A 26459-nucleotide genomic window follows, 5' to 3' on the forward strand; every position below is an offset into this window, starting at 1 on the left:
TGGGTCCTGGCAACCTGGACTGAAGCCCCAGCTCATCATTTGCTAGCTGTGTCACCTTGGCCAGTCACTTAATACCTCGGAGCCTCAGTTTCCCCATGCATATAAAGTGGGAATAAGGGTAGTGTGGGTTCACAGGGTAGGGAGCGGCAGAGATTACATACATGAAGCACTTGGAAGGCTGCCAGGCACCTACAGGCTCTCATGGCTTCCTGAGAGGTCTGCAGCTACGCAGATGTCCTGCTCCACTTTCCAGCTCCTTTTCCATCTGCCCATGTAAGGGCAGGTATAAAGACAAAATGGGGGACCCCTTTCGACCCCACTGCCAGTCCCTTGGAACTCCTCTGTAAGACCTTCTAGATCAGGTCACTAGCCCCAGCAACCTAAAACTTCCACTCCCCTCAACTCACTTCGGCATGCACCCCTGTGCCCCCGGCCTGTTATTCTTTCCTGCCAACAGCTAAGCTGTTCTCCTTTCTCGCAAATTCCCAGAACCTGTTGGTGGAGGGGGGTGGGGTGCTGGTGGCTGGGTTTCGGTGTGGAGCAAAATTTATTCTCAGGCTCCCCCTCTCCCCTGAAAAACACCATCATTTCTGAAAATGTGAACCCAGCAGACAACCTTGGGATATTTGCTCAAAATACAGATTTTCCACTTCATGCCAATAGAACGGAATCTGAATTGGGGGGAGCGGGGAGGATAAAACTTTCATTTTCATAAGTTCCTGGGTGGATTTTAAAATACATATTAAAATTGAGATTTTAATCACCATTTTAAACTGTCTTCGAAAAATAATCGCGGGTGGGAGATGAGGGCTCAGGGCTTCAAACAGGAGGTATGGCTAGTCCCCAATTCAGGCCGGCACAGCAGCAAAATGCAAGGGACAGCGACTGGGCCAAAAACCTGAGTCCTAGGAGGCTGGGGGCGGGGTGTGCGACTCCCTTCAAAACCCTCATCCGTGTCCTGACCAATTACTGGGCGCTTCGGGTGTCGCGGTGAGGGGCCACTGTCTCCCCTCCTTCTCCGAAGCTGGAGTGGGGCGAAGAGGGCGGCTCTGGGCCATCTGCGCGGTGGTGGACACTGAAGCCCAGGAAGGCGACGGGCCTTTGGTCCAGAGCCTGCAGAGGACTCTGGAATCCCCAGGCTCAGCCTCCAGCCGCCCGGCAGCCGGGGAGCGGGCTGCGGGCGTGGTTCTCGAAAACCCCCTCTTTTCCACAGCTCCGCCACAACTCCGGCCTCCATCCCTCCTGGAGAGCAGCTCTTCTTCTCCGGCCTCAATTTCCCCACCCGCGTCCGTGCGTGTGTGTGCGTGTGTGTGTCTTGGGGAGGGGAGGCTCGGCAGCGGGATTCCCCACGGGAAAGCAGCCCAGTCCCTCCCCCGAGCTGTTCGAGACCCTGAACCGAAACAGGAGGCAGGACGCCCCCGGCCGGGAAGCGGCCTCAGCCCGGATTTCCCTCCCGGGTGGGGCCGCAATGACTCATCCCCCTCCCCCTTCACCCCGGTTTCCTTGTTTGCATTTCTCCTCCTGGCCACGTGGCGGCCGGTGCCGCCACTCACGACCCGTACCCCGACACCGCGGCCGCGGCGGCCCTGGCACACAAGCCGGGGCCGCTCCTGCCCCCTGGGGTTTCTCGGGTCTCAAGCTGGCCCCCGCCCTACTACCCCCGAGTCCCGACTCCACCCCCGGCCCATGCCCGCCCCCTTCCCTACACCCTCCCCCACCGTCCGGCCCGGCGCCTCCTCTCCGCCCTCCCAGGCGGTCCCAGGGAGGGGAAGGGGGCGGGGAGCGCAGGGGGGTGTGACAGCTCCCGCCCGGACCAGTGCCAGCTGCAGCCTCGCTTCAGTGCCCGGTGCCAGCTGGCTCATTTGTCTGGGACGGAGGTGGAGGTTTGGGACTCCTTGCTGCAGGGGGGGGGGGGGGCTCCCCCCCACGCCCCCTGCCCTCTACGCACCTAAAAGGAGCTTCTCCACCCCGCCCGTTGCCCTGGCGGCGGGTCCAGCTAGGAATTACCCTGGTCACTTCTCCTGGGGCTTCCAGCCCACACCCTTCTAGGAGCAATCGGGGTCTCGCTGAGGGTCTCCCCCCGCCCCAGCCTTTCGCTAGAGCCCGCAGGGCTGTGCGAGCTTGAGCAGGAACATGAAGGTGGGTAAGGTGGGGGGTCAGGGTGGGGAGGAACAGAAGAGGAAGCTGACAGGGTGCGTGGGGTGTTTGGGCAGGAGAGAGAGGGCTGGCCAGGGGTGAAGGAAAAGGGGAGAAGGTTTTGAGCTAGAGCTGTGTTTCTGGGGGATCCAGTGAGTCCGTAGCCTCATGCTTTGGGCAGGAGAGAGAGGGCTGGCCAGGGGTGAAGGAAAAGGGGAGAAGGGTTTGAGCTAGAGCTGTGTTTCTGGGGGATCCAGTGAGTCCGTAGCCTCATGCTGGGAGGTGGCGGAGATCCCTTCAGGGCTATGGGCTGCGGGGTGGGGCAGAAGTCCAAAGGAGACAGGGAAGAAAGGCCTGATCTCCGGCCGCCAGCTGGAGACCCCGAAGCGCGCCAGACCGGCAGGCCCCAGTGAAGGTCTTCCTGTCCCTCCCCCGGCTCCTGGCAGGGTTGCAGCACCTCCGCCTGACCAGTCCAGAGGACTCAAAGGAAGTGGTTCTGCCTGGGGCAATTGCGCCCTGGTCCAGCTGCCCCGGTCCCAGCCCCAGCCCCATGGCTCTCTGCCTTCCTCCCTGCGTCACAGGTGGGCTGGCCAGGTGAGAGCCGCTGGCAGGTGGGCCTGGCTGTGGACGACACCCCCTCTCTAGGAGCGGCACAGGTGGGAGGCCTCCCGGACGTGGTGCCGGAGGGGACCCTGCTCAACATGGTGCTGAAGAGGGTGCACCGGCCCCGAAGCTGTTCTTACCAGCTGCTGCTGGAGCACCAGCGTCCCAGCCGCATCCAGGGGCTCCGCTGGGTGAGTGCCTATCAGCTGCCGAGCTAGGGCCAGGCGGTGGGACCGGAGGGCCTGGACTTCGAGAAAGAGTACGCCACTGGGGGTGGAGGGGCCGCTGCTGGGCTGCACAGTGCAGAGAGCAGCTGGGCTGCTGTGCTTGTGGGTGGCGTACACAGCCGCCCCATGCATGTCTGCGTGCGAGTGGTACTCACCCCTGCCCCTGCTGGCGTGGGGGAAGGGGATTTGTCATCGACCTGTCACTTCTGTGCATCCCGAGTTAGGCAGCTCGTGTGTTCTTCAGGTGGTGGTAGGAGGCGCGTGGGAGATGGGGGCAGGTCAAGGTGCAGGGTTAGGTAAGCTTCGTTGCTCTTCTGGCTCTCTCACCGCGGCAACATTCTCCTATGGCAAGCCGCCGAACTGCGCCAATTCTGCTGGATCTTGGGGTGAAGTGGTCATGTGAACATTGCCTGGCATCTGTCTCTGGGGGTCTCAAGGGAGGCTTTGGTGAAGTTTGGAGACGGGAGCCGGAGTCTGCCTTTGCCAAAGAGTCTCCTGGAGCTGTGAGAATGAAGGAGAGGGCAGGAGTGGGCAGAGCTGTGGGGCGCAGGGTGGGCGTCGGGATTCAGATCAGCAGAGAAGCTCTCTCCAGCTCTCTCCGACCACCCAGAGTCCCCAGAGTTCCTTCCCCTGAGATTTCGCGTGTGTCTATTGTGTGGGCCACAGGACAGCTTTGGTGGGGGGTGTGGGGTGCCAGGAGGGTAACCTGGGCGAAGGGGTAGGGGGAAAGCAGGAGCAGGTGACAGAATCGGGAGAGCTTGTCACCTATGTCTTTTATCAGCAAGTCCCTTTGAGTAGGATGACTACCACCTTCTACTTCTTTTCCTCCTTATCAAAATATGAGGCTGAGTGAGACAAAATGAGCTCTGCCAAGGTGATGGGACCTCCTCCCCCAAATCGGAATTGAGAGGATAATCTAGGTGCCAGTCCCTAGCTCTCCCCCAACCCTCCCTCCCTCCCTGGGTCTTCCTGATCAGTTGTCTCTTGGGCCTGGGTCCGGGTCAAGCTGGGGCTCCAGAGGGGAGCGGCCCCTTCTGGGCTAAGCCGCCTCCCCACCCCTCCAGGTCTCTGGCGGTAGCTAAGGCTTGGAGCCTGAGGGCTAGAACCCTCCCTCCTTCCTTCTCAGGCTATAATTACTTGTGCATTTCCTGTCCCCTTCCCAGCTAGTAGAGGCAAGATGGGGAGTGGGGGAAAGGGCAGGTGCCGGGGACAGTGAGGTCACTGGAGGATCCCTGGGGAGGGGGAATGGGAGGGCAGGGGAAGTGGAAGAGGTCACAGGCTGTCTCCTGACTCTCCCAGCCCCCAGAATTGAAGAACTGGGGTGTGTGGGGAGACCAGAAGGGTGGTGTGAGGGTTGCTGGAGTAGAAATGGGATGAAAGTCACTGAAACACAGCCCCCACCCCTCACTGCCCGGTGTGTGTGGGGTAGGTGGGAATGAGTGATTAAAGGGAACTTAGATTTTTAGGGCTAGGGGCAAGGGCTACACCCTCTCCTGATGACTGCCTCTGGGCAATGGGGGGGATGGTGGTCTCAGCCCACTGCCGCTGTGTTTAAGAAGCCACACCTCTCACCTATGGATGATGCATTTGGCCTAGGAGGGGCTCACCTGAGGGAACCAGGGGCTGCGCACCGCAGGTAAAGGGTGGATGTTTTAAAGGAGTGGAGGCTAGGAGGACAGTGCTGGCAGTCATTCAGGCTGTGACAGCCTCTTAGAAAACCAGGGGGGAAACCCATCAACCTCCTGAGGCCTGAAGAGAGCACTTTGTGTTGTGACAAAATCAGGACAAGAGAAAATGAAAGCAAGTTACAGCAGGACGGCCTGAGGTTAGATAGAGAACAGACTTACCAACCATAGCAAAAGTGACCCTGGAATGGGATGGAAGGACATCTTCTTTGGAACCCTGGAGAGGGAGAGGAGATCTTGTCCGATGTCTGGGAGCCAGAGAAGGATCAATTTATCTAGAGGCAGGGGCAAGGTCAGGATACATCTGGTGGGTCTCACAAGCTCAGAGAAGCCTGGGATGCTTCCTTTTGAGTGGTTGTTTTGGGGGAGGTGGCTCTGTTCTCTAACTCCGAAAACATGCTTTCATCCAACCTGTCCAAACAATGGTAGTAGCTAATAGTTGTTTAATACTTAGATCCCGGGCACTATTTTTTTTTTTTAAAGATCTTATTTTAAAAAAAAAATTAAAAAAAAAAATCTTATTTATTTGTTTGAGAGAGAGAGGAAGCACAAGCCAGGGGGAGAGGCAGAGGGAGAAGCCATCTCCCTGCTGAGCAGGAGCCCGATGTGGGGCTTGATTCCAGGATCTTTGGGATCATGACCTGAGCCGAAGATAGATGCTTCACCGACTGAGCCACCCAGGTGTCCGAGTCCCAGGCACTATTATAAGAGCTTTCCCTTATCATATCAAATAATCTGACAATAGCCCTGCGAGACAGATACTAATGTCATCATCTCATTTTATAGATGAGAAAACAAATCCAGGAGGCTCGGACTTTCGTCTCTGCTAAGAGGCAAAGTGAGGCTTCTGTCCCGGGTGGTCTGGCTACGACGGCCGAGTTCATGGCGTGCTTTCTTCGGCTACAGATGATAACACTGACCCCCGAAGCATCACCCCTCCCCTTGCATCCTCTCCCTGTCCCAACACACATAGGCTTGGCCTGAGACCTTAGCCATGGCCTAAGGGAACTGGTCTGACAGGTCTCCACGAGCTCTCTGGCTCAGCGCAGGCCTCTCCAGTGTGGCACTGACACCAAGTGACAGGGAGGGAGGGTGGAGCTGGCTTGTGCTGGTGCCCAGAAGCTCCTCTTCTACCCGAAGTCCCTCCTGTCTGGGCAGGAGGGTATGCCGTGGGCAAGGGCCTTCACCCCTACCCAGATCAGCCACTTCTTTCCAACTGAGAACCCCTATGGTGACACTCAGGGTTATCATATCAGGGACAGGGTTGGCCAAGGTACACAATATGTTTTGCATTGTGTCCGGGTAATAGGCACCCATCGTAAAATAATGGTTTAATCAAGTTACTTAACATTTACTAAGCAGTTACCACAAGCCAAGCATCACTTCGAGTGTTTTATGTTATTAACTCATTTGACCCTCATAATTCCCTTATAAGATGGGTACTACTATCACAAACTCGACTTACAGATGAGGAACCCGAAGCCCACAGAGTTTAATAAGCAGCCAAGGTCACACAACTGGCTGGTACTGGGGAACCGAGATTCGACCTGGGCGTCTAAATTGGGAGCCCCTAGACTTAATCGTATTTCCTGAATAGTACCGCCGCTACCCCACCCCGTCCAGAGCACAGGCACAGGGTAGGGACCCAGAGGGACTATGATAACAAACCCAGGCAACTTCGTTTAACACAAGGTTTTCTAAACTTACTTGCCCATGGAACATTCCTGAGGGCCGAATTTATCCGTTCCCCAGGCCGTGGAGGTGCCTGGGAGATGGTGGTGTGGAGGTGGTGTGGAGGGGCTGAGGACCTGTGCTTTGGAACCAGACAGGCTAGCGTGAATCCCGGAGCCCCTCTTCACCAACTCTCAAGTCAGGTTGTGTCACCTCTGAGCCTCCTCCTCCCCAGCTGCGAGGCAGGAGACAGACACCTCCTTCCAGGCTCAGCGTGGGCTGTTCTAGTAAGCTCTTGAATTTCTGAGCAGCTATGAAACTCTGGGTCCATCACCTCATCTCTCTGGGCTCTTGTTGTCCTTGGCAGACTGAGAGGGAGGTCTTCAGGAACCTTCCTCAGCTCTGATGGGCCAGAGCCCCCTTCCCCTGACCCTGGTGCTTATTCCCTGGGGCTGGGCCGGAAATGGCTTCAACAAGGCCTGGGGATCTGGGATCTGGGGTGTGCCCTGCCTGGCCCCGCAGGAGCAGGCACGTCCCTTACTAATGTGCCCTCCAGGGTCAGAATAATACCAGGAAGGGAGCACAGGCTGGAGCCTGGATCGAGGGCACAGAGGAGAGCTGGGGCAGGGACAGGGCCACCTGGGCATTTTGACTTGAACAACAACAAGTCATTAGCACTCGGCACTGTTTGTTCCAACACAGGGGGGTGGCTTGGTAGCATTCCTGCCCTTCCTCCTTCCCCGACTCCTCCTCCTCCTCCTCCTCCTCATTTCCTGTTGCTAAGTCTCCAAGGCTCTGTGTCTGGCACCAGGCTGGGCCCCATGACCCGGGCAGGGATACCCTAGGGACACCTAGCGACTTCCGCCCAGCCCCAGGCCAGGCGCCTGTGCATGCCAGACCTCGGGCCTCTGCATGGCACACAGTGGGAAGATGCCAAGACCAGGCCGGGGGGTTCTGGCCCTGGGCCTGCTTGCTCCCCAGCTCCCCAGCCAGGTCCTTTTCAGGGTCCTGAGGGCATCTGGGAAGGCAGGAGACAGAGCTGGTGAGAAGGGGGAAGAGGGGAAGGGGAAGGAGCCAGGCAGGTGCGGTGGGTGGGGTGAGACCAAAAATGTAAGCACTTTGGAGCTTATGCACGGCTGTCTGGCTAAGTAGTCAGATACTTGAGTGACAGAGTTACACCGGCTCTTCACCCCGACTTCCTAAGTCAGAGAGGACAGATCATCCCTGCTCCGCCTACTTTCCGTCTGGTCCTCTTCTGTGTAGGATCAGAAGAAATCATGAAGCAAGACGTGCTTTGTAAACTGTAAAGTACTCTGCCTTTGGGAGGGCCCATGGAGGGTCAGGAATCCTGTCCAGAGATGTCTACAAATTCCAGTTTTCCCTTTGACAGAGAAAGAAGGGCTGTAAGGGGCTGTTGTAGCCCACATCCCGGGACCTATGGGCCCTGGGTTCCTGGATGATGGCTCAGGTGATACCAAGGGCATGGAAGCCTTGTTAACCAGTGTTTCTACATAAATCCCATCTTCCAGAGCCGGTGAGGCGCCGCCAAGGCTTCCTCCCTCTTGCAGGGTTATGGGCTAGTAGCTGCATCTCAGAGAGCACAGGGCCTTCCCAGCAAGCAGCCCGCCCTCTGCTTCACAGATGAGTAATAATAGCCAACATGTACGTACAGCCCTGTGCAAAGCTGGGCTTCAAACATTCAACCCACACTAACTCACAGAACCCTGCCCAGAGCCTCTGTATTGCTATTATGAGTGTTTCATAGGTTTTATAGACAAGGAAACTGAGGCAGGGAGGAGTTAAGCCATATATTTAGGGTCACACTGCTAGTACATGGAGGAGCAGGGATTTGGACCCAGGAGTCCCCAGGTCTCGAGGCTGGGGACGAACCCTGACCCGGGATTAGGCTTGTGTGACCCCAGGCTAGGAGCAAAGATGCTCACTTCCTGACCTGTCATGGGCCTTTCTTCCCTCCCATCCTCACACTCTCTCTCAGCAATGTCCCCTACACGGGTGTGGTTCACCTGGGAGCCTGGGCACACTTGGGCCCTGCTTAAGCAGAACAAGGATCACATCTCTTGGGGTGCAGTGCTCGTGTCGAGAAGGAAGACAAGGGTCTGGTTGTAGGGTGGGGAAAGGTGGATGCCTGGTGGACGGGGGTGGCTGAGTAGCTAAGGTGCATGTGTTTGGAGCTAGGGACGGTGCAAGGGGTGCGAGAGAAATGGGGAGGGCTGAGGTCCACGAGCTGGCATTGACGTGCAGACCTTCCCCCCTGCCCTTAGACGCCACTCACGGACAGTGAGGAGTCCCTGGATTTCAGCGTGAGCCTGGAGCAGGTACCAGCCGCAGGGGGTAGAGCCGGGAGGGGACAGCAAGCCAGGGCTTCAGGGCCTAAGCCAGCTGTGGCCCTCCCCGTCCTAGGCGTCCGCGGAGCGGGTGCTCAGGGCTGGGAAGCAGCTGCATCGACATCTCCTCGCCACCTGCCCGACCCTTATCCGAGACCGGAAGTACCACCTTCGGCTCTATCGGTGAGTGGAGGCCTGGGCTGCCTCCTTGCCGCACCACCCCCCCTCGTGTCTCTCCCTGTTGCTCTGTTTCAGGCCTCTGGGGCTCACCCTGTTGCCAGCCTAGTTCCCTCCTGCCTTTTCATTCTTCCTCTTCCTGTCCTCTTACCTCTCATAGGCAATGCTGCTCCGGCCGGGAGCTGGTGGATGGCATTTTGGCCCTGGGCCTTGGGGTCCAATCCCGGAGCCAAGCTGTGGGAATCTGCCAGGTGCTGCTGGATGAAGGTGCCCTTTACCATGGTGAGCCTGAACCCAGGGTGGGGGCCCCCGGGCCGGGCAGTCCTGGGGGGCAGGCATCTGGGGGCAGAGCCTCAGCGGGCCTTACTGTACGGGCCTTGTACCCACACGGCCTCAGTTTGTTGCCTCCCTCACACCTGGGCCTCTGCCCTGCAGTGAAACACGACTGGACCTTCCAGGACCGAGATACCCAATTCTACCGTTTCCCCGGGCCGGAGCCAGAGACCGCAGGTGTCCGGGAGCTGGAGGAGGAGCTGGTGGAGGCCGTGGCCCTGCTGTCCCAGCGGGGGCCTGACGCCCTGCTCACTGTGGCACTCCGCAAGCCGTGAGTCGGGTGCCCTGACGCCTGCACCCCCCTGGCCTCGCATGACTCTAAGACTCTCTAGTCTCTCCATTTCATCTCTGAGAGGCTCCCTTTCCTCTTACTGTGTGACCTGGAGCCCCCCCTTCTCCACCTCTGAACCTGTTTCTTCCTTTGTAGCTGGGGTGGGAGGCATGGGGTCTATAAGGAGCAGGTGCGCTCAGGGGCGGTGGTGGCTGGGCGGGGGTGGGCAGGCAGGTCCTGGTTCAGGTTCCATTTCTGCCGGCGACTTTCTGGGTAGCCTTGGACGGCTCCATGCTGGCTTCCTCTTCTGTCAAAGGAGGAGCGCTGCACCCACATCACAGGGTCGTCCTGAGGGCAGGTGGGATTGACACGTGCGAAGCACTTGCCCCTTGTACAGCACGTGGTGCACATGCAGTAGTGGCCAGCCTGGTCCGGTCACCACCACCGCTGCGGCCAGCTGGCCCCGGGCCCGAGCGTGGTGGGCTGAGCGGCTCCCATACCCTGAGGCCCGCAGTCCATTGTTTGCTTCTCTACCATCCTGTGCCTGCAGCCCGGGTCAGCGCACAGACGAGGAGCTGGACCTCATCTTTGAGGAGCTCCTGCACATCAAGGCTGTGGCCCACCTCTCAAACTCGGTCAGTCTGCCTGCCTCCACCCTTCCCCCAGGACCTCCTCTCCCTGCAAACCCCTGTGGCCCCTACAGCTGGGCCAGCAGGTGCTTCCCTCCCCTTCGTCCACTGGCTTGGAAATGTCCATCAAATTTCTGGCTCCCAACATCCTTGTCCAAAAATCCCTCTGCCCCTCCTGGCTTGTTTCCTTCCCTTGCGTTGTCTCCTGCTGAATCCTGGGCACCTGAGCTAGCCCCATCTCTGCCCCCAGGTGCTTGTGTCCTTGAACCTAACCTTCCCGCTAACCTGGCCCTTCTTACCCCGGACTCGCCCCACTGACCCTCCTCTCCCTGCCTCACAGGTAAAGCGGGAATTAGCAGCAGTTCTTCTCTTTGAACCACACAGCAAAGCCGGGACTGTGTGTAAGTCAGAAGGGGTGCAGGACACTGGGCACCAGGGGTCTGGACGTGGCAGAGGCCATAGAGAAGAGGAGGGTGACTCCAGGTGTGTCTAATGGGTTCTTCTCTCAGTGTTCAGCCAGGGAGACAAGGGCACCTCGTGGTACATTATCTGGAAAGGATCGGTCAATGTGGTGACCCATGGCAAGGTGAGTTCTCCCTCTCTCTCCAGCCTCCTTGGTGGTATCCACTTCCCTGGCCCTAGCCCTCGAGGTAAGACCTTGAATGGACCCAAGATTGCCAATCTCCCAGGTCTCCTCCTGCCCAGGGGTTCTCCCACCATGGATCTGCTCTGACAAGGGTTGGGGGGGTGGTGCTGGCTGCAGGGGCTGGTGACCACACTGCACGAGGGAGACGACTTTGGACAGCTGGCACTGGTCAATGATGCACCCCGGGCAGCCACCATCATCCTGAGAGAAGACAACTGTCATTTTCTCCGCGTGGACAAGCAGGACTTCAACCGTATCATCAAGGTGCCGTTACTGGGGGTGTCAGGGCAGGGGACATGGCAAGGACCTCCTCTGGAGAAGTGGTAGGGGGTAAGGGGCAGGGACCAGAGAAGGCCTATAAGGAGCATGGAGAGGTAGGAGCTGGAGAAGCTTAGAGGTGATGGCTGGTGCATGGGAGAGGTCCATAGCACGCTGAGGAGGCTCAGTGAAACCGGAGAACCCCAGCTCAGTGTGGGAGACCGTGGTGGTGGGTGGCTACAGAGGGGTGGCAGGGCACAGAGGGGTGGGAGACTAGGGCATGAGGGGAGGCAGCGTAATGGAGAGTGGGAGCCACAGAAGGAGGTGGGGGAGGGAAGTGTGGAAGAGGTGGCTCAGGCTGCATGATGGGCAGGACTGGGGGTAGGGAAGATCCAAGGCCATGGGCATTGAATGGGGTGGGAGAAGGGCTGAATGACCTTGTGGGGCCCAGGGAGGTGGAGGGAGATGTCCTGGAACAGGGGAAAGGACCTGCCGTGTGTACTGAGCACTGGGTGTGGCTTGTTCTCCAGGATGTGGAGGCGAAGACCATGAGGCTAGAAGAACATGGCAAAGTGGTGTTGGTCCTGGAGAGAGCCTCTCAGGGAGCTGGTCCTTCTCGCCCTCCAACCCCAGGCAGGAACCGGTAACACACCTGCCACACTCCTTCTGCACACCTTCTCTCTTGCCCACCTTCTCTCCTTCCATTTTCCAGGCTTTACTCCCTTCCCCCATGTCTTACCCCTGCTCGCTGGCCTCCCCGGGGTGGAAGGGGCGGGGCATCTGGGGATCAGATGCACCCCCAGAGCCAGCTTTCCCTTAAACCCCAAGGTGGGGCCGAGCTGGTGGATAGGGAAGGGCGATATGATTCTTGATGTCTGTCCAGATGTGGGAAGTGCTATGGATTGGCTGTTTCTGCTAGGTATACTGTGATGTCTGGCACCCCAGAGAAGATCCTAGAACTACTGTTGGAGGCCATGCGACCTGATTCCAGCACTCATGACCCAACAGGTAGGAGCAAGAGATGCCCCATCTACTGTGTGACTCATCAGATGGTCAGCGTAGTCTGGGAGAGGGCCAGGCACCCTGAGTGTGATGTTAGTGGGTGCTGAGTTGGCCCATTTGGCCGGTTGGCAGGAAGTCCTTGTTCCTGTGCTCTTGGCTTGGGTGGGGAGTGCCGTCACAGGGGCTGGGCCCTGGGACACTGCCCGCTGTGGGACTAGAAGAAGGGAACCCTCGTTCTGTCTATATCTGTGCTCGGCAGACTTGATCTCTGAGGTTCCTCCTGTTCCCCTGTTCCTGCCCTACAGAGACCTTCCTCAGTGACTTCCTCCTGACCTACAGCGTCTTCATGCCCAGTGCCCAGCTCTGTGCTGCCCTTCTTCACCAATATCCTTCCAGCTCCAGGGGGAATAAGGAGGTTGTGCAGAACAGGGAGAAGGGGTCTCTCCCCGCAGGGCTGAGCTGAGCTCTCCGAAGGACCAGGCTGGTGCCGAGGCCGGCTTGTCCGCAGGCCCTGGGCGTCCTTGCCGGTCCTTTGCCTGAGCTGTGGTGGGTGGCCTGGCCGGCCGTTGTGGTTCCCTTGACTGGCACCCACCTTCCACGCGGAGCCCTCAGGGGGCAGCGAGCAGGAGAACAGCACCTACATCTGTAACAAGAGGCAGCAGATCCTGCGACTGGTCAGCCAGTGGATGGCCCTCTATGGCCCCATGCTCCACGCGGACCCGGTGGCCACCAGCTTTCTCCAGGTACCTGGGGGTGAGGCAGGGCCAGACTGGGCAGCCAGGGGGAGGTGAGACTACCTCTGAGCCAATGCATCTTGGCTCTTCCCAGAAACTCTCAGACCTGGTGAGCAGAGACACGCGGCTTTGCCTCCTGCTGCGGGAGCAGTGGCCTGAGAGGCGGCGACACCACAGGTGATGGATGCTCAGGCTCTAAGTTAACTTTCCACATGTGTGGCGGGTGGTGCATGGGGGATGGAGAACCCCACGCTGATGCTGGACACTGACACAAACACGCTGCTTGCCATCCAGGCTGCACTGCCTGTGGCTCTGCTGTTCTAGGCATGGTCCCCCTCTCAGGGCTTCAGGCTCTCGTCCCTAACACCGGGACAGCGCCCATCTACTGAGGATGGCGTGTTCCCATGCCTTAGCTCAGCAGCACCTGCAGGTGCCGTGAGCCCTGGGAGAGCCGGCTGGGACTGCTCGTTTGACTCCTTATTACAGTCAGCCCTTCTTACCAGTCGCTGGCTGTTCACCCTTATGCCCTGCCTGCGCCTTCTCCCTCGCCCCTTCTCCTGAGCGCACCTGCCATTCCCACTTCCTCCATTCTGCACGTACTTACCCCAGAGCATCCTCAGTGCCCGGTCCTGCCGGCCCCATCCGATGCATTTCCTAAAGCTTCTCTTGGCCTTCCCAGACATTCCCGTAGGACCAGGTGAGGTCCTGGTCCCAGACTGACCCCTGGGGCATGGCGCTTCCTGGAACTGTCTTTCCTTCTGATGCTGGCCTGCGAAAATCCCAGCAGGGGGGGGCTGAGTTTTGAGCCCTGGCTTTGCCCCCTCTGGCTGGAACTTAGCAAGTCTGCAAAGCTCTGAGCCTCTGCTGAGGGCAGAGGGAATCCAGGGCCGGGCCCCCTTCCCCCACTCCTTGCCCCTACCCTCCTGTCTCGCCCACAGGGGCCCGTTGCGGTTGCTCCGTCCCTCGCCTCATCTCAATGCCCTTCTCACTTGCTCCGCAGGTTGGAAAATGGCTGTGGGAATGCATCTCCTCAGATGAAGGTGTCTGCATGGACCAGCTCCTCTCACCTCTGTCTGGCCCCAGCTTCTTCCCTCTGCCCCTCCTTCAGCCCCACCCCAGGGGCTCAGCCTGCAAAGGATCCCCACGCACAGGCACACCCCTGGGGCTGGGATAGGTGTTCACAGAACAGGAACTCCCCACTAGGCCTGGGGAGACACAGAGGTCTAGGGTCACCCCTCCACCCCTACCTCACCCCAAGGGGTTTCTGTTGCATTTGGGAGGTAGTCCGCGTTCATAGAACCAGTTAGCAGTTCTGGGGATGGCGGGATGGTGCCTGAAGGCAGCCTCTGAAGCGTGAGGGTTCTTGGGAGTCAGAGGTGGCCAGTGCCATCCCCGGCAGGGGACCACAGGGAGCAAAGGAGGATGAGGACGTGTGGCTGGAGCCGAGATTTCTTGGGGAATAGTAGGAGAAAGGGCTGGAAAGGTAGGGTGGGGCTGGTTATAGGGAGTGTTGCCCTGGGAAAATAAACACCAGGCTCTCTGTGCCCAGTGGCCTGTGTGCCCCGTGCCCCCAGACTCTCACAGGCTCCTTCTCTTCTATAGGCAAAGTTTGTTTCTACCTCAGGGCCTGGAAATTTCTATCTCTGGCTCTTGGCCCACCTAGATCCTTATCTTTATGATCTCAGCGAAAGTGTTGGGTTCTCAGAGAGGCTCCCCCATCTCCTTATCTAGAGCACCGCACCCTCTCCCCTGCCAAGGTGTCTTCTGTGATTCCCCTCAAAGCCTTAGCACCATGTGGGGTACTTCTTTATCATCTGTTAGTGCCTGTCCAAGCTGGAGTGCTGGCTTTGAGAGTGAGGGGCCCAGACCTCTGCTTCCCCAGGGCTCCCAGGCACTCTGGCTCATGGCGGATGCTCAGGAACTAGTGTGGAATTGCCCTCACAGGCCCTCTGCTAGGTGCTGTTGCTGCAGAAGTGGGGGCGAGACACCCCCGGCCATGTGGGGCTCACATCACAGACAGGCGAGGGACGGAGCGGCTGGACAGTGTCGTGATGCCTAACGGCAAAGGCAGGAGTCTCTGAAGATGGAGAAGAGGCAGGCTGACTCGGGGTCAGAATCAGGGAGTGTGACCACAGGAGCTGAGAGCTACAGGGCAGGAGGGTCAAGGCAGAAGGGGCCCACAGTCCGGTTCAATCGGGAGGGAAATCCACCTGTTCGGGACCCTGCAGGAGGGAGTGTGAGAGGGAGCCACCAGAGGAGGCCATGCTGAGGGGTTTGGTCCTTGTCCTCTGAACAGTGTCATGCCTTGGAGGTGTGGGAACCATGGGTTGACAAGGTCAAGTGTGTGTTTTGAGTAGGTCAGCTAAAGAGCTGCTGATTTATCCAGCAGACAGTGATGGCCTTGAAGCTACATTAGGAAGCTTGATCTGGCTCTGGTCAGGTAGATGGGTGGGGGGTGTTGGGGGCTGTGGGGGGAGGGGTAGGAGGCACCCAAGGGCTGATGGAGGAGAATAGTCCGGCCACTGAAGAGGGAGGCAACTGAGCAGGTGGATCTGAGGGTTGGCCTGGGCTGGGAGGAGGGGCTCAGAGGAACCCCCAGAACAAGATGATAAGCTTTAGGGAAACCAGACTGGGGGGGTCGTCAGGGGCTGGAGAAAGGTTGGGAGGCAGGATGAGAGCGTCTGGGGGGATGGAGCACAGATATGGAAGGATCCAGGAGGTGCTTGGAAGAGAGGGTGATGCTAGAGGCTGCGACCTCCCCATGCAGGTGGTGTGAGACTGTGTGGAACTCTGGGGAGAGCTCTGAGACATGAAATACAGAGAAGACCCGTGGGTCAGGGTCTGAGCTTGGAGGATTGGCCCCATTCAGAGCTGGGAGGGGAAGAGTCGGTACAGGAGTGAGAGGAACAGTCGGGTGGGTGAAGGCACTGTGTGGTGGAGGCCCCCACTCCTTGCCCTGTGCTGGGGCCGCATGAAGAAGGGCTGTGGGGCCTGATGGGGCGGTAGCGTGTGGGGAGGAGCAGGTTAGGATTCTGGCCTGCTACTAAGCAGCTGTGTGGCCTTGGGCCCGTTACTAATCTCTCTGAGCCTCATTTCTATCACATATAAAATGGGAATAATATGAATATTTTTGTTAAAGGGCTATTGTGACTATTTAGATACTTAGAATAATCCTGTCCTTAGCCTGGCACGCAGCAAACAGCCAGCTAGCAAACAGTAGCCAGAGGAGCAAGAGGAAGAGAAAACCAGGGCCAGGGGCTGAGTTGTGCTCATATTAGGACCACTCAGGGCCCATTTGGCAAAAGGAGTGACACGCAGGCACAGGAGCACTGACTTGTCTCTCCTCGGGGAGTCTTGGTGCCTCATGCTTACCCAGCTCAGGTCCACGCAGCAAGCAGAGCCTGCCGGTGGTGTGTGCCCTGTGCAGGTCTCACGCTCCCGGGGACAGAAGCCTCTGCTCTACCTGTTCTCCCCTGTGCCCCCTGTGCCCCAGGGCTTACTTTCTCTCCCTCTCAGACCAGGAACATGCCCGTTTGGCTCCCCGGCCAGGACCAGCCCCTCCCCAGCAGGAACTGTGCCATTCGAGCTGGGGACAAAGGTTGGTGGTCCCTGCCAGCCTGCACCCTGCTGCCGTCATCCTTGACCTTAGTATGCCTGGCTGAGGAGGGTACACTGTACTCCTCAGGATCTCTGTTCCAGGCTGCTAGACAGGGTGTGCCCCCCCCAAGTCAGGACAAACCCCCCCCCCCCCCGCCCCAGCAGCATATCCACCCAGGCTTCCCCTCACCACCCATCCTGCCTCTTTGGGACCCTCCCACTGCTGCATCTGCTGCACGCTCACTTCTGGCTGGGGGGACCAAGAAGCCTCTTCCTCCACCTCAGCCCGGTCTTCCTTTCCAGTCCCCTATGACATTTGCCGACCGGACCACTCTGTGCTGACCCTGAAGCTGCCTGTGACGGCCTCCGTGAGAGAGGTGATGGCAGCATTGGTCCAGGAGGATGGCTGGACCAAGGGGCAGGTGCTGGTGAAGGTCAACTCTGCAGGTGGTGAGTTGTGTCTCTGGGTGGGATGGCCCTGAGGGAGGGGCCCCTCCGTCCGTGCATGCCCAGATTCCCGCCCTTGAATTAAGATCATCATTTTGATCGCCTTCATCATTGTTAGTGATGGTTAGCATTTAAGGGCGGTTTATTGTGTCTCCAAAGTGCTTTGTGTGTCATGCTTGAGAGCATGAGCTTGTGGCCGGCTGTCTGCAGTTGAGTCCAGCCCTTTAGCTCCCTGTCTGTGTGTCCTTGGGCAGGGTTCTTCTTGATCTTTCTGTGCTCTTTTCAGCATCTGTAAAATGGGGCTGATAGGAGTGCCGACTTCACAGAGGAACTGTGAGGACTGAATGAGCCTATCTATTTTAGGGTTTAGAACGGTGGCTGGCCCAGCACTTCGTACATTAATTTTATTATTATCGTCCTCATATATTCATGGAATTTTAATAACCACTTTATGAGATAGGTACTTTCATCCTATTTTCTTTCAAGGAAACTGAAGCTCAAGGGGATGAGGCAATTTCCCCGAGTCAATGAGAGTGTCTGGCTTTTGAATTTATTTATTTATTTATTTATTTTTTAAAGATTTTATTTATTTATTTGACAGAGAGAAATTACAAGTACATTGAGAGGCAGGCAGAGAGAGAGAGAAGGAAGCAGGCTCCTTGCTGAGCAGAGAGCCCGATGCGGGACTCGATCCCAGGACCCTGAGATCATGACCTGAGCCGAAGGCAGCGGCTTAACCCACTGAGCCACCCAGGCGCCCCTGGCTTTTGAATTTAGATAGTCTTCATTCATTTTGTCAGTTGGCGCACATACTTGAGAGGCAGCTACGGGCAGCAATGTGTTAGGAGCTGGAGGCAGCGTGGCAGGTGAGACAGAGAAGCTTGGTGGTTAAGAGCATCCACAAAACCCCTGGGCCTGGGTTGGGACCCCAGGACCCACTACCGACGAACTGTGTGATCCTGATCTGAACAGAATGCTTAACCTCTCTGAGCCTCTGATTCCTCACCTGTCCCATGAGCTCTAAAACTGTACCCATCACACGGGACGGCTGTGGCCATTAAACGAGGTCACATTAAGAAAACACAGCCCGGGGCTGGCACAAAGTTAGTGCTTGGAACATGGAAGCATGAAAATTACTTAGACATCCCTTCAGGGACCTTGGGCCATCAGAAACCTCTCTTCAGTCTCTGTGAAGGACACAGCCCGGGCCTGACAGTTGGAGCCTAGAGTAGACAAGAATTAGGGGCATCCAGGGAATAATGGCAAGGAGCAGAGGCCAGAAAAGCAAACCCTTCTCCCCCTTCAGGAAGTGGGGCTTCGGGATCAAGTCCCGAGCACCTGTGTTCTGCTCTGGGAAGCACCTCCCCCTGGTGGCGACTCAGAGAGTTGCAGCTGCCCCGGAACCAGAGACCCTACTATGTGACAGGGACTGTTCAGAGCACTGACCTTCCTTCAGATCGTTTAGATCCCCTCCCATGTCAGTAAATGCTATTTTTACTACAAACCCACTGTTATCTGTGTATTTGTTCAGAAGTCCTATACATATACTCCCATACTAACACTATATAATTCTGAAGCTACCCACAAAGTAAAATTGCAAAACAGATGAGAAAAATAAATATAAGGAGAAGAATTGATATTTTTTGGACACATGATGGTCTTACTTTGGGGGCTACCGGCCTAGAGAGTGGGGATTCCCACATGACTAAGAACACGGGCTCGTTTAGTAGTTGCTGACGAAAATCAACACTAAGTAAGGCCCGTGTGAGGCACTTTCCACTTTTCAAAGGCCACTACCTGCCTCATCTAGTTATTGCCACTGCTTACATAAATTAACTTGTTGGACCTGTGAGTTGTCAGGGTTGGTCTTGCTGTCTCCATGTGACAACAGAGGAAACTCTCGGAGACTTCAGTGTTGCCTGAATATTGCCTGTGTCACTGACAATCCTTTCTTGTCTTCCTTGGTGTGCTGACCTGTCCACAACCTGGGCAGTGTGGATGTTGTGGGCAAGAGCACCTGCCCAGGACTCTAGCCCGGCCACTGGGAGAAGGGTCCTCCCAGCCTCCCGACTGGGGCCCCGACCCTGCCTTTGGTGGCTCCCTGGCCTCCCTTTTTGTCCACGACTTCCCCAACCCCCAGCCCAGCCTCTGCTTTCTTTGCAGATGCCATTGGCCTGCAGCCAGAGGCCCGTGGTGTGGCCACATCCCTGGGGCTCAATGAGCGGCTCTTTGTTGTCAACCCACAGGAAGTGCACGAGCTGGTAGGAACAGGCAGGGGGCCAGGGAGGAGCTGGGTTTTGGGAGTGGCAGGGGAGGGTCACAAAGAGGGGAGATGAGGCCCTGGCTCTGACTGCTGCTGGGTCTTAAGGATGAAATGGAAGGAGTGGGCCTCAGCTGATGGAAGGTTCCAGAAGCTGGGGAAGGGAGACTGCTGGTTGAGAGCTCTCAAGGAAAAAGAAGACCTCCTCCCACTGGAGATTCCCCAGGAGATAGGAGCCCTACAAGGAGGGGGGTCTCAGCATTGGGGAGCTGGCAGGAGGATAGACGACTCCTTGGGAAGCTTTATCCTTCAGAGGCCTACTCCTGGTAGCACCCATCACCTCCCCGACATCCCTTTGACCATAGGCACAGAGTCTCTGCCTCAAACTCTCTCCTCCTACCCCGCATCTGTCCCCTGGATTCCCCTCCTGAGCTCTCTTGCACCCACAGACCCCACACCCCGAGCAGCTGGGGCCTACTATGGGCTCTGCGGAAGGGCTGGACCTGGTGAGTGCCAAGGACCTGGCGGGCCAGCTGACAGACCACGACTGGAGCCTCTTCAACAGTATCCACCAGGTGCATGGAGCAGAGCTGAGGGGAGGCGTGTAGCCGGCTGGCAGGGGCACCCCACCTTGTGTGGGCTCATCTCTCCTGCTCTCTCCTCCCCAGGTAGAGCTGATCCACTACGTGCTGGGCCCCCAGCACCTGCGGGACGTCACCACGGCCAACCTGGAGCGTTTCATGCGCCGCTTCAATGAGCTCCAGTATTGGGTGGCCACGGAGCTGTGTCTCTGCCCTGTGCCGGGCCTGCGGGCCCAGCTGCTCAGGAAGTTCATCAAGCTGGCCGCCCAGTGAGTGTCTGTGGGCTGGAAGGGGGTGTGTGTGTGTGGCTGAGTCCTGAGGCGTCTCTGTCCCCAGTTGCCTAATCTGCCATCCCCTTGCTTCCCTGGGTCTCCTAGAGTCTTTGCCTCCCCACCCCGTTTGGCCCCAGGCCCCACAGAGGCAGAGGCCGGCTGGGCCTGATCCTGGGCCCTAGGCCTGCTGTTGTCTGGGTAGGAACTCTGTGGGCGTGGCTGTTTCCCCTGAGATTCTCCGGATCTTCTACCCATAGCCTCAAGGAGCAAAAGAATCTCAATTCCTTCTTTGCCGTCATGTTTGGCCTCAGCAACTCGGCCATCAGCCGCCTGGCCCACACCTGGGAGGTAGGTGTGATCTGGAGGACCCCGTGCCCAGCCTTGGAGTGTGGGTTGGGGCTAGGAGCAGTGAGAGCTCCATCTGCCTCTCCTCTACAGCGGCTGCCGCACAAAGTCCGGAAGCTGTACTCGGCCCTCGAGAGGTTGCTGGTGAGTGCTGGGCCTTGGCTCCTCTTTCCAGAAACCCTGATTCTGGGCTTCCCAGCAGTCCCTCTACCTTTCCCTGGCCACTTCCAGAGTTCCCAGCCCTGGGCCAGAGTCGGGTTCCTTCTGGGCTGTGTGTTTGGGGAGCTAGCTGCGGCATGAAGTGTTAGCAGAATGAGGGGGGCACAGAGCATATTGTATCCCGTGTGGCAGGGGTGGGAGAACCTTGACTGTGGCTGCGTGAGGTCCTATGTGAGGACCAGGACAGGACACATTTGGTGTCTGGCCTCGGGCTCCGAAGCGCCAGGGGAACATCCGGGGAACACGGGTCTCCTGCTGACCTGCCCCAGGCCCAGGAAGCAGGTCCTCGCACCAGACCCATGATGGGCCAGAGTCTGTCAGTGGCTCCTCAGGAGATGCTAGAGGAGGCCAGAGACAAGGGAAGAGCTGAGGAGCTGGCTGCCCTTCCCACCCCCCTGCCAGGAATTGTTGACGGTTAAGAGGTCTTGGGAGTGTTCAAGAGAGCTTGCACAAAGGGTTTTTATCAGCCTGGCTATGAGCTCTCGAGAAAAAAATGTACCTTGCGGTCTCAAGAGATTCAGAGGAATTTACCCACTAGAGAGGGATAGACAGAGACAAAACAAGAGGAGGGACAGAGAGAGAGAGAGAGAGAGGGTTTTCCATGAAACCCCTGGGCCCCGGAAGCATGTTTGGGGGGCCAAGACCCTGAAGCCTCACACACAGATGACCGGCGGTGCTTCAGGTTCCCTCCTGCCTGCTGCGGAGCCCGCCTCGGGGAGACCTGGGGCCCAGAGGAAGCTGAGCTCTGAGCTGGTGGTGTTTGCTTGTGTCATGGTGCGTGGGGGTCAGGTCCCTCCCTCAATGAGGCTTCTCCCCTCTCAGGACCCTTCGTGGAACCACCGAGTCTATCGCTTGGCCCTCACCAAGCTCTCCCCTCCCATCATCCCCTTCATGCCTCTTCTTCTCAAAGGTAATTGGACCAGTGCTTACCTTCTCACCTCCACCCATCCGTTCCCGCGTCTGTCTGCATCTGTCTGTATGTCCACCTGACCCTTGGGGTGCTCGCCTCGGGGGACACAGATGAATCAGGAGTTCTCAGGCTAGAAGCAGTGTTGAGACAAGTGCTGGTGACATCAGATGGCCTCTGATACGAGGCCTGAGAGAGACAAGGAAATTGCTCCGAGGGGTCAGAGGAAGAGGGCAGTGTGGGGTTGGGACAGGCCCAAGGCTCCCATGATTGGCCTGTCACCTTTCCTGGGCTGTAGGAGGGGGGAAGACTTTGGGGATCTTGAAGCAAAACCCATCTCTCTGCAGACATGACCTTCATCCATGAAGGAAACCACACACTGGTAGAGAATCTCATCAACTTTGAAAAGATGGTAAGTTCAAGGAGAGTGGGCATCTGCCCCTAGAGTGGGTTTGAGATATGACTGTGTCCTTGGAAGGGAGTGGGGGGGGGGTGAGAGCTGACCTAAAGCCGTTATTAATAATACAAAGATAGTGTCTTTTAACCTATTCACTCCCTTGCGTGCTGGGGAAGACAGCCTTAATGACCTCACCCAGCAAACAGAGCCCGAAGCCCTCCCTGATCTCTGTTCTTTCTCCCACTGCCTGGTCACCTGACAGTTAGGGTTAGGGTCAGGGCAGAGCAGATACAGCCCCATCTAGTCCCTAGGAACACCCCCACTCAAAGGGGTCTTGGTTTGCAGCTGCCCCACAGGCCATGCCAGGGTCCTGCCCCTCAGGCCTGGTCTTGTGTCCTTTGCCTACAGAGAATGATGGCCAGAGCCGTGCGGATGTTGCAACACTGCCGAAGCCACAGCAATGGTGAGGGGCTGGTCCCCTGCCCCCACCCCTCTGGAATCCACATTCCTACCCCCCACCCCCACCCCCACCTCTGCCCCTCCAGGCTCTGGTTGGGCCCTGTCTCCCTGACTCCTGCTTCTCGCCCCGCCCAGTGCCACTGTCGCCACTCAGAAGCCGCGTATCCCACCTCCATGAGGACAGCCAGGTGGCGAGGATGTCCACGTGTAAGTGGGGCAAGGCTGGGTGCTGCCAGGGCAGCCTCGGCTGGCGTTTCTCGGCTGGCGTGTAGGATGCTGTGAACTCTTCACCCCACCGCTCTGAGGAAGCTGGAACCTTCTCCCAACTTAACAACACGCAAACAGGCTTGAGCCCTGAAGTCACCTGTAGAAGGCTGGGGTAGAGTGATAGAGCTGGGCCCCAGACCAGGGGTCCGCTTACCCCAGACCTGATTTTTTTTAATTGGCCTTCAGTCGTGTGAAGTGGGATTAATCAGAGTCCACGGTTTATCCAGAGCTGTCATTGTTGGCCCTTTATTTTACGTATGTATCTATTGGGATCATACAACGAACACTGCTGGACCCATGCCAAGCGTGAGCACACTGACGATAGCTCCCTCTCCCTGCGTACTCCTCTGTCCTCAGGGGCCGCCATAATACAGTGACACAGCTAAATTTATATGGACAGACACACATATACCTAGAGCTTTTAAAATGCTTCATATATTTATGATGACCACAGAATTCTTCAGTTGCCATTGCTTTTGAATTCAGTGAAAGGGGCGTTATGCAGTACGAAATCATGGGGACCTGTGTTTCGGAGTCTGAGCCCTTCCCCACACGATCTCTGCTCCAGACTGGAGGGCAGACTGGCCACTAGCTGGGCTGTGGGAACTGGCAGGGTGGGGGGCGGAGGGCGGCAAGGCTCATCTGCTCCCTTTTGCGGGGGGTGGTGGGTGGGGGTGGGGTGGGCAGGCATGGGCCCTACAAAGCTGCGGCTGTCCTCCCCTGACCACTCTCCCTCCCACCTCTCCGGCAGGCTCCGAGCAGTCCCTGAGCACCCGCAGTCCGGCCAGCCCCTGGGCTTATGTCCAGCAGCTGAAGGTCATCGACAACCAGCGGGAACTGTCCCGCCTCTCCCGGGAGCTGGAGCCGTGAGGCAGCTGGGGCTGGAGCAGGCACTTCCCGTCAGGAAAGCCAGGGCCCGCCCGGGGCCAGGAGGCCCACAGGCCGGCGGCAGCTGGGCAGGGCTCTCCCGAGTGGACTCACGGCCCTGGAGTGGGCGGCATGGAGGCGGCTGTCCCCTGTGATGACAGACGGCCAAGGAGGACCTCGGAGTGGAATGAGCCGGGGCCCAAGGCTAAGGAATGGGGGGCAGAGAGGCTCTGGAGTGGGCAGGAGAGCGGAGCAGGCGCTGGAACTCGGTTCAATAGAAAGCTCTCCACACCACGTTTTTCCCAGATTCTGTGCGTCTGTGGCTTTGTCCTCAGGCCATCTCCAGGCGCTTTGTTTTCATGGTGGACAGAGGGAGCAGGTCCCATCTGTGTGGCGGGTGTGCAGGCGGGGGCAGGGCCGGTGTGGCCCGGGGAGGGGTGAGGGAGGAGGGCTCCTGCTGGTCTTCCCAGAGCTCAGGAACAGGAGATAAACAGTCGGGTGTGGCAGGGCCTGTTTGTAAGGGAGGGGTGGCCCCTGAGGAGCCTTACCGTTAACAGAAATGACCGTTAACAGAAATGACCGGGGATGCTGTGTTCCCAGGCCAGCCCTGTGGGGTGTGTCAGTGAAGGCCGAAACCCTCCCAACCCCAAGAGCTGGGGAGGAGGTGTTGTCTCTGGAGTGAACCCAGGGAGGCTGACAAGCGTTCCCACTGCTGTAGGGGTCTCTGGGAACCAGGCGGAGCGCCAAGACCGATGACGGCTGGCCCCTGGCCGCAGCAGCTGCTGGGGCCTGGAGCCCCCGTCAGTGGCCTGCAGGGGTGACCCTCGGTTCTCCACTGTGGCCTGAGAGCTCCATTACAGACCAGCCGCCACTGGCTCCTTCCACCCTCCCCTCCTGGCTGCACTTGCTGTCCCTCTGCCTGCAGCACGCCTCAGCCGGGTGGGTGGTCCTCTCCACAAACCCAAGGCCTCTAAGAAATGGCCACTTTGTGGCCGGTGAGAGAACGAGCACTGAGGCGGAGGCCTCTGAGGGGAGCCATCCCTTTCTGAGGCCTAGCAGGCTCCCAGGAAGTCCAGTTTCTTGAGAATGTCCCAGCCAGCTCTGCCCACATTCAGTCCTCCCTCCCCTGCCCCTTCAGCACTCCAGTCCCACCCAGGGAGCAGCTCTGACAAGTCCCAGACAGAGCTTCCCTCCTCTCTCAGCCTCCTATGGCCCTGAACCTGGTAGGGGGAGGTGCACTGTCTGGTCTAGAGAGAGGGAGACCTCTTGGTCTTGGGGAATGACCTCAGAGTAGGCATTGAGCGGCAGGGCCTGAGGGCTTCTGGAGGAAGTGGGCCCCTTCCTGGAGGCTGAGGAGGCAGCTGGTGTGACTCCGTACTGCCTCAAGTCCACCTCCTCTAACCCCTGCTTTGCCAGACCTCTTATCCCAGTGGTCAGGGACACACATGCAAACTGTTCCCAGAGGGAATTAGAGCCTTTTGCAGGAAGCAGCACAGCTGGGATTACACCTCAGGTTTCTGAGAGAATCCCAGCAAGTTAATGAACAGTTCCCTGCCTCCATTTCTCTATCTGTAAAATGGGTATGATGATCTCATACCCATTAGTGACAAGTTGAACCATAGCTCGGCCTCCAGAGCCACGGAGACAGCCTTGGCAGTCTGGTGTCCTCGGCCTGTAGGGGTGGGTAGAGAGTACCCAAACCCAGCCTTGAGTGAAGCTGGGCAGAACCCACTCCTCCAGGGAGAGCCTGAGTAGAGCAGATGACAGGGTAACCAAGCCAGTTCCCTTGCCTATGGGTGGAGATGCAGGACCACGGGGCATGGAAGCTTCCAGAGCTGAGCAATCATGACATGAGGCCCAAGCCTTGGTGAGTCAGGACTCCCAGGGGTTCTCTTCCGTCTGAAACCCATTGTCTGATGAGGTTTTGGCCAAGAGCAGACAAGCCCGCTGGCCATAGCCCTTCACCATCGTTTCAGACTCCAGAGTGAGACATGCCTTCCAACAATAAAATGGAAGCCAAGCATGGTCAGGACTGGTATCCTCCGTCAGCATTTCCATTTTCCTTCTCTGTGGTCACACCTATGTCCTGAAGAAACTTTGGCAGCACACACACACCTTCCTTGTGCCTTGGACCTCCCTACAACTTCCCAGCTGCCTCAGTCTCTGGGGTATACCTTTTGAGCCTACTGGGAGAGGCCTGGCCAGGAAAACAGTGCCCAGGACGGGCAGGTTGGGCACTGTAGATGCTACTGACTGGGCTGGGTCACCACAGAGGAGGGAAAGGTTCTGGGTCATGGTGGCTTCTTGCTCTGAGGGCCATGTCACCTTCTGTCTGCCTGACTGCCGAGGCATGGGGTGGGTGGGAGGCATCTTCCCGTGCCATGTCCCAGCAGCCCAGGATGCCTGTAGGGGACTCCCAGATAGTGTCCCAGCTTCAGGACAGCTGTGACAGGAGAAGGAACTCATGGCACTGCTGGGAGAAGAAAGTGTAAGATGAGGCCTTAAATAAGTCTCTTACCTAAAAGGAGGGAACGCAGGGAAGAAAGTATGTGTGTGTGTGTGCGTGAATGTGCGTGAGTGTGCACGGGCACCTGTGCCCCACGCACAAGGGAGAACAGAACGGAGCAGGTGATTCCTCCTCTCAGATACACACACATACTCACCTCTCCCTCCTCCCATACCCCTTGTCCTTAGCTTCTCTGGGAAGGCCAGGATGCTAATTGTGGGGTAGACACCAGGGAGGGTCATGCGTCTCCAGCAGACTGAGCAGGATCTGGTGAGAAGGGAGGGCAAGCCTGGGAACCCGACTGTCTGACCCTCTGGCTGCCTCAGCTCTCTCCTCCCTGGGAGCCAGCCTCCCCCACCAGCCCTTGGCCTCTGGCCGCCAGGCTTCCCAAGCTGCAAAGATTAGTCTTTTTAATATTGCTGTTATTCATAGTACTTATCATGCTGATAGGCTTAGATGTGAATAGTTTCCATCCTTTCCAGCATACTTCAGCCTCTATTATTTTTATATGGAGAGTAGCGCACATATTTTTACCCCCGCCCCCATTTTATAGTCAAACTGAGGCCCAGAATGATTTGCCTGAGGTGGCGTGCTGGCTAATAAGCAGATGGACTGGTG

At 57.8% G+C, this 26459-nt stretch overlaps 1 protein-coding gene across 5 annotated transcripts; it reads left to right on the forward strand.

Annotated features, from left to right (window-relative positions):
* Positions 1-1812: 1812 nt before the first annotated feature.
* Positions 1813-23642, forward strand: RAPGEF3 (Rap guanine nucleotide exchange factor 3). 5 transcript variants are annotated; one of them, XM_059185552.1, is made up of 28 exons: positions 1813-2139; positions 2583-2930; positions 8605-8658; positions 8744-8850; positions 9005-9126; positions 9280-9448; positions 9999-10083; positions 10418-10478; positions 10587-10663; positions 10841-10987; positions 11512-11624; positions 11901-11989; positions 12289-12367; positions 12576-12726; positions 12812-12894; positions 13718-13757; positions 16234-16315; positions 16618-16764; positions 18907-19022; positions 19471-19596; positions 19690-19871; positions 20132-20222; positions 20313-20363; positions 21261-21348; positions 21693-21757; positions 22151-22205; positions 22337-22408; positions 23220-23642. In XM_059185552.1, exons 2-28 carry the CDS (start codon positions 2838-2840, stop codon positions 23336-23338), a joined length of 2664 nt encoding a protein of 887 aa, XP_059041535.1. In that variant the 5' UTR covers positions 1813-2139; positions 2583-2837; the 3' UTR covers positions 23339-23642. The 5 variants fall into 5 exon arrangements, with proteins under 5 accessions (XP_059041535.1, XP_059041533.1, XP_059041536.1 ...); XM_059185550.1 differs by having other exon boundaries at positions 2718-2930; XM_059185553.1 differs by having other exon boundaries at positions 2782-2930.
* The last annotated feature ends 2817 nt before the right edge of the window (positions 23643-26459 follow it).

Source organism: Mustela lutreola, chromosome 8 (genome assembly GCF_030435805.1).
Source record: "Mustela lutreola isolate mMusLut2 chromosome 8, mMusLut2.pri, whole genome shotgun sequence".
Classification (NCBI taxonomy): Eukaryota; Metazoa; Chordata; class Mammalia; order Carnivora; family Mustelidae; genus Mustela; species Mustela lutreola.

What these genes read in the sequence shown, in the direction of transcription:
- RAPGEF3 (XM_059185550.1), top strand. An exon ending in ATGCATCTCCTCAGATGAAG is followed by an intron (nt 13,758 to 16,233) that starts GTGTCTGCATGG and finishes TCTCCCTCTCAG; the next exon opens with ACCAGGAACATGCCCGTTTG. An exon ending in GGTGGCGAGGATGTCCACGT is followed by an intron (nt 22,409 to 23,219) that starts GTAAGTGGGGCA and finishes CCTCTCCGGCAG; the next exon opens with GCTCCGAGCAGTCCCTGAGC.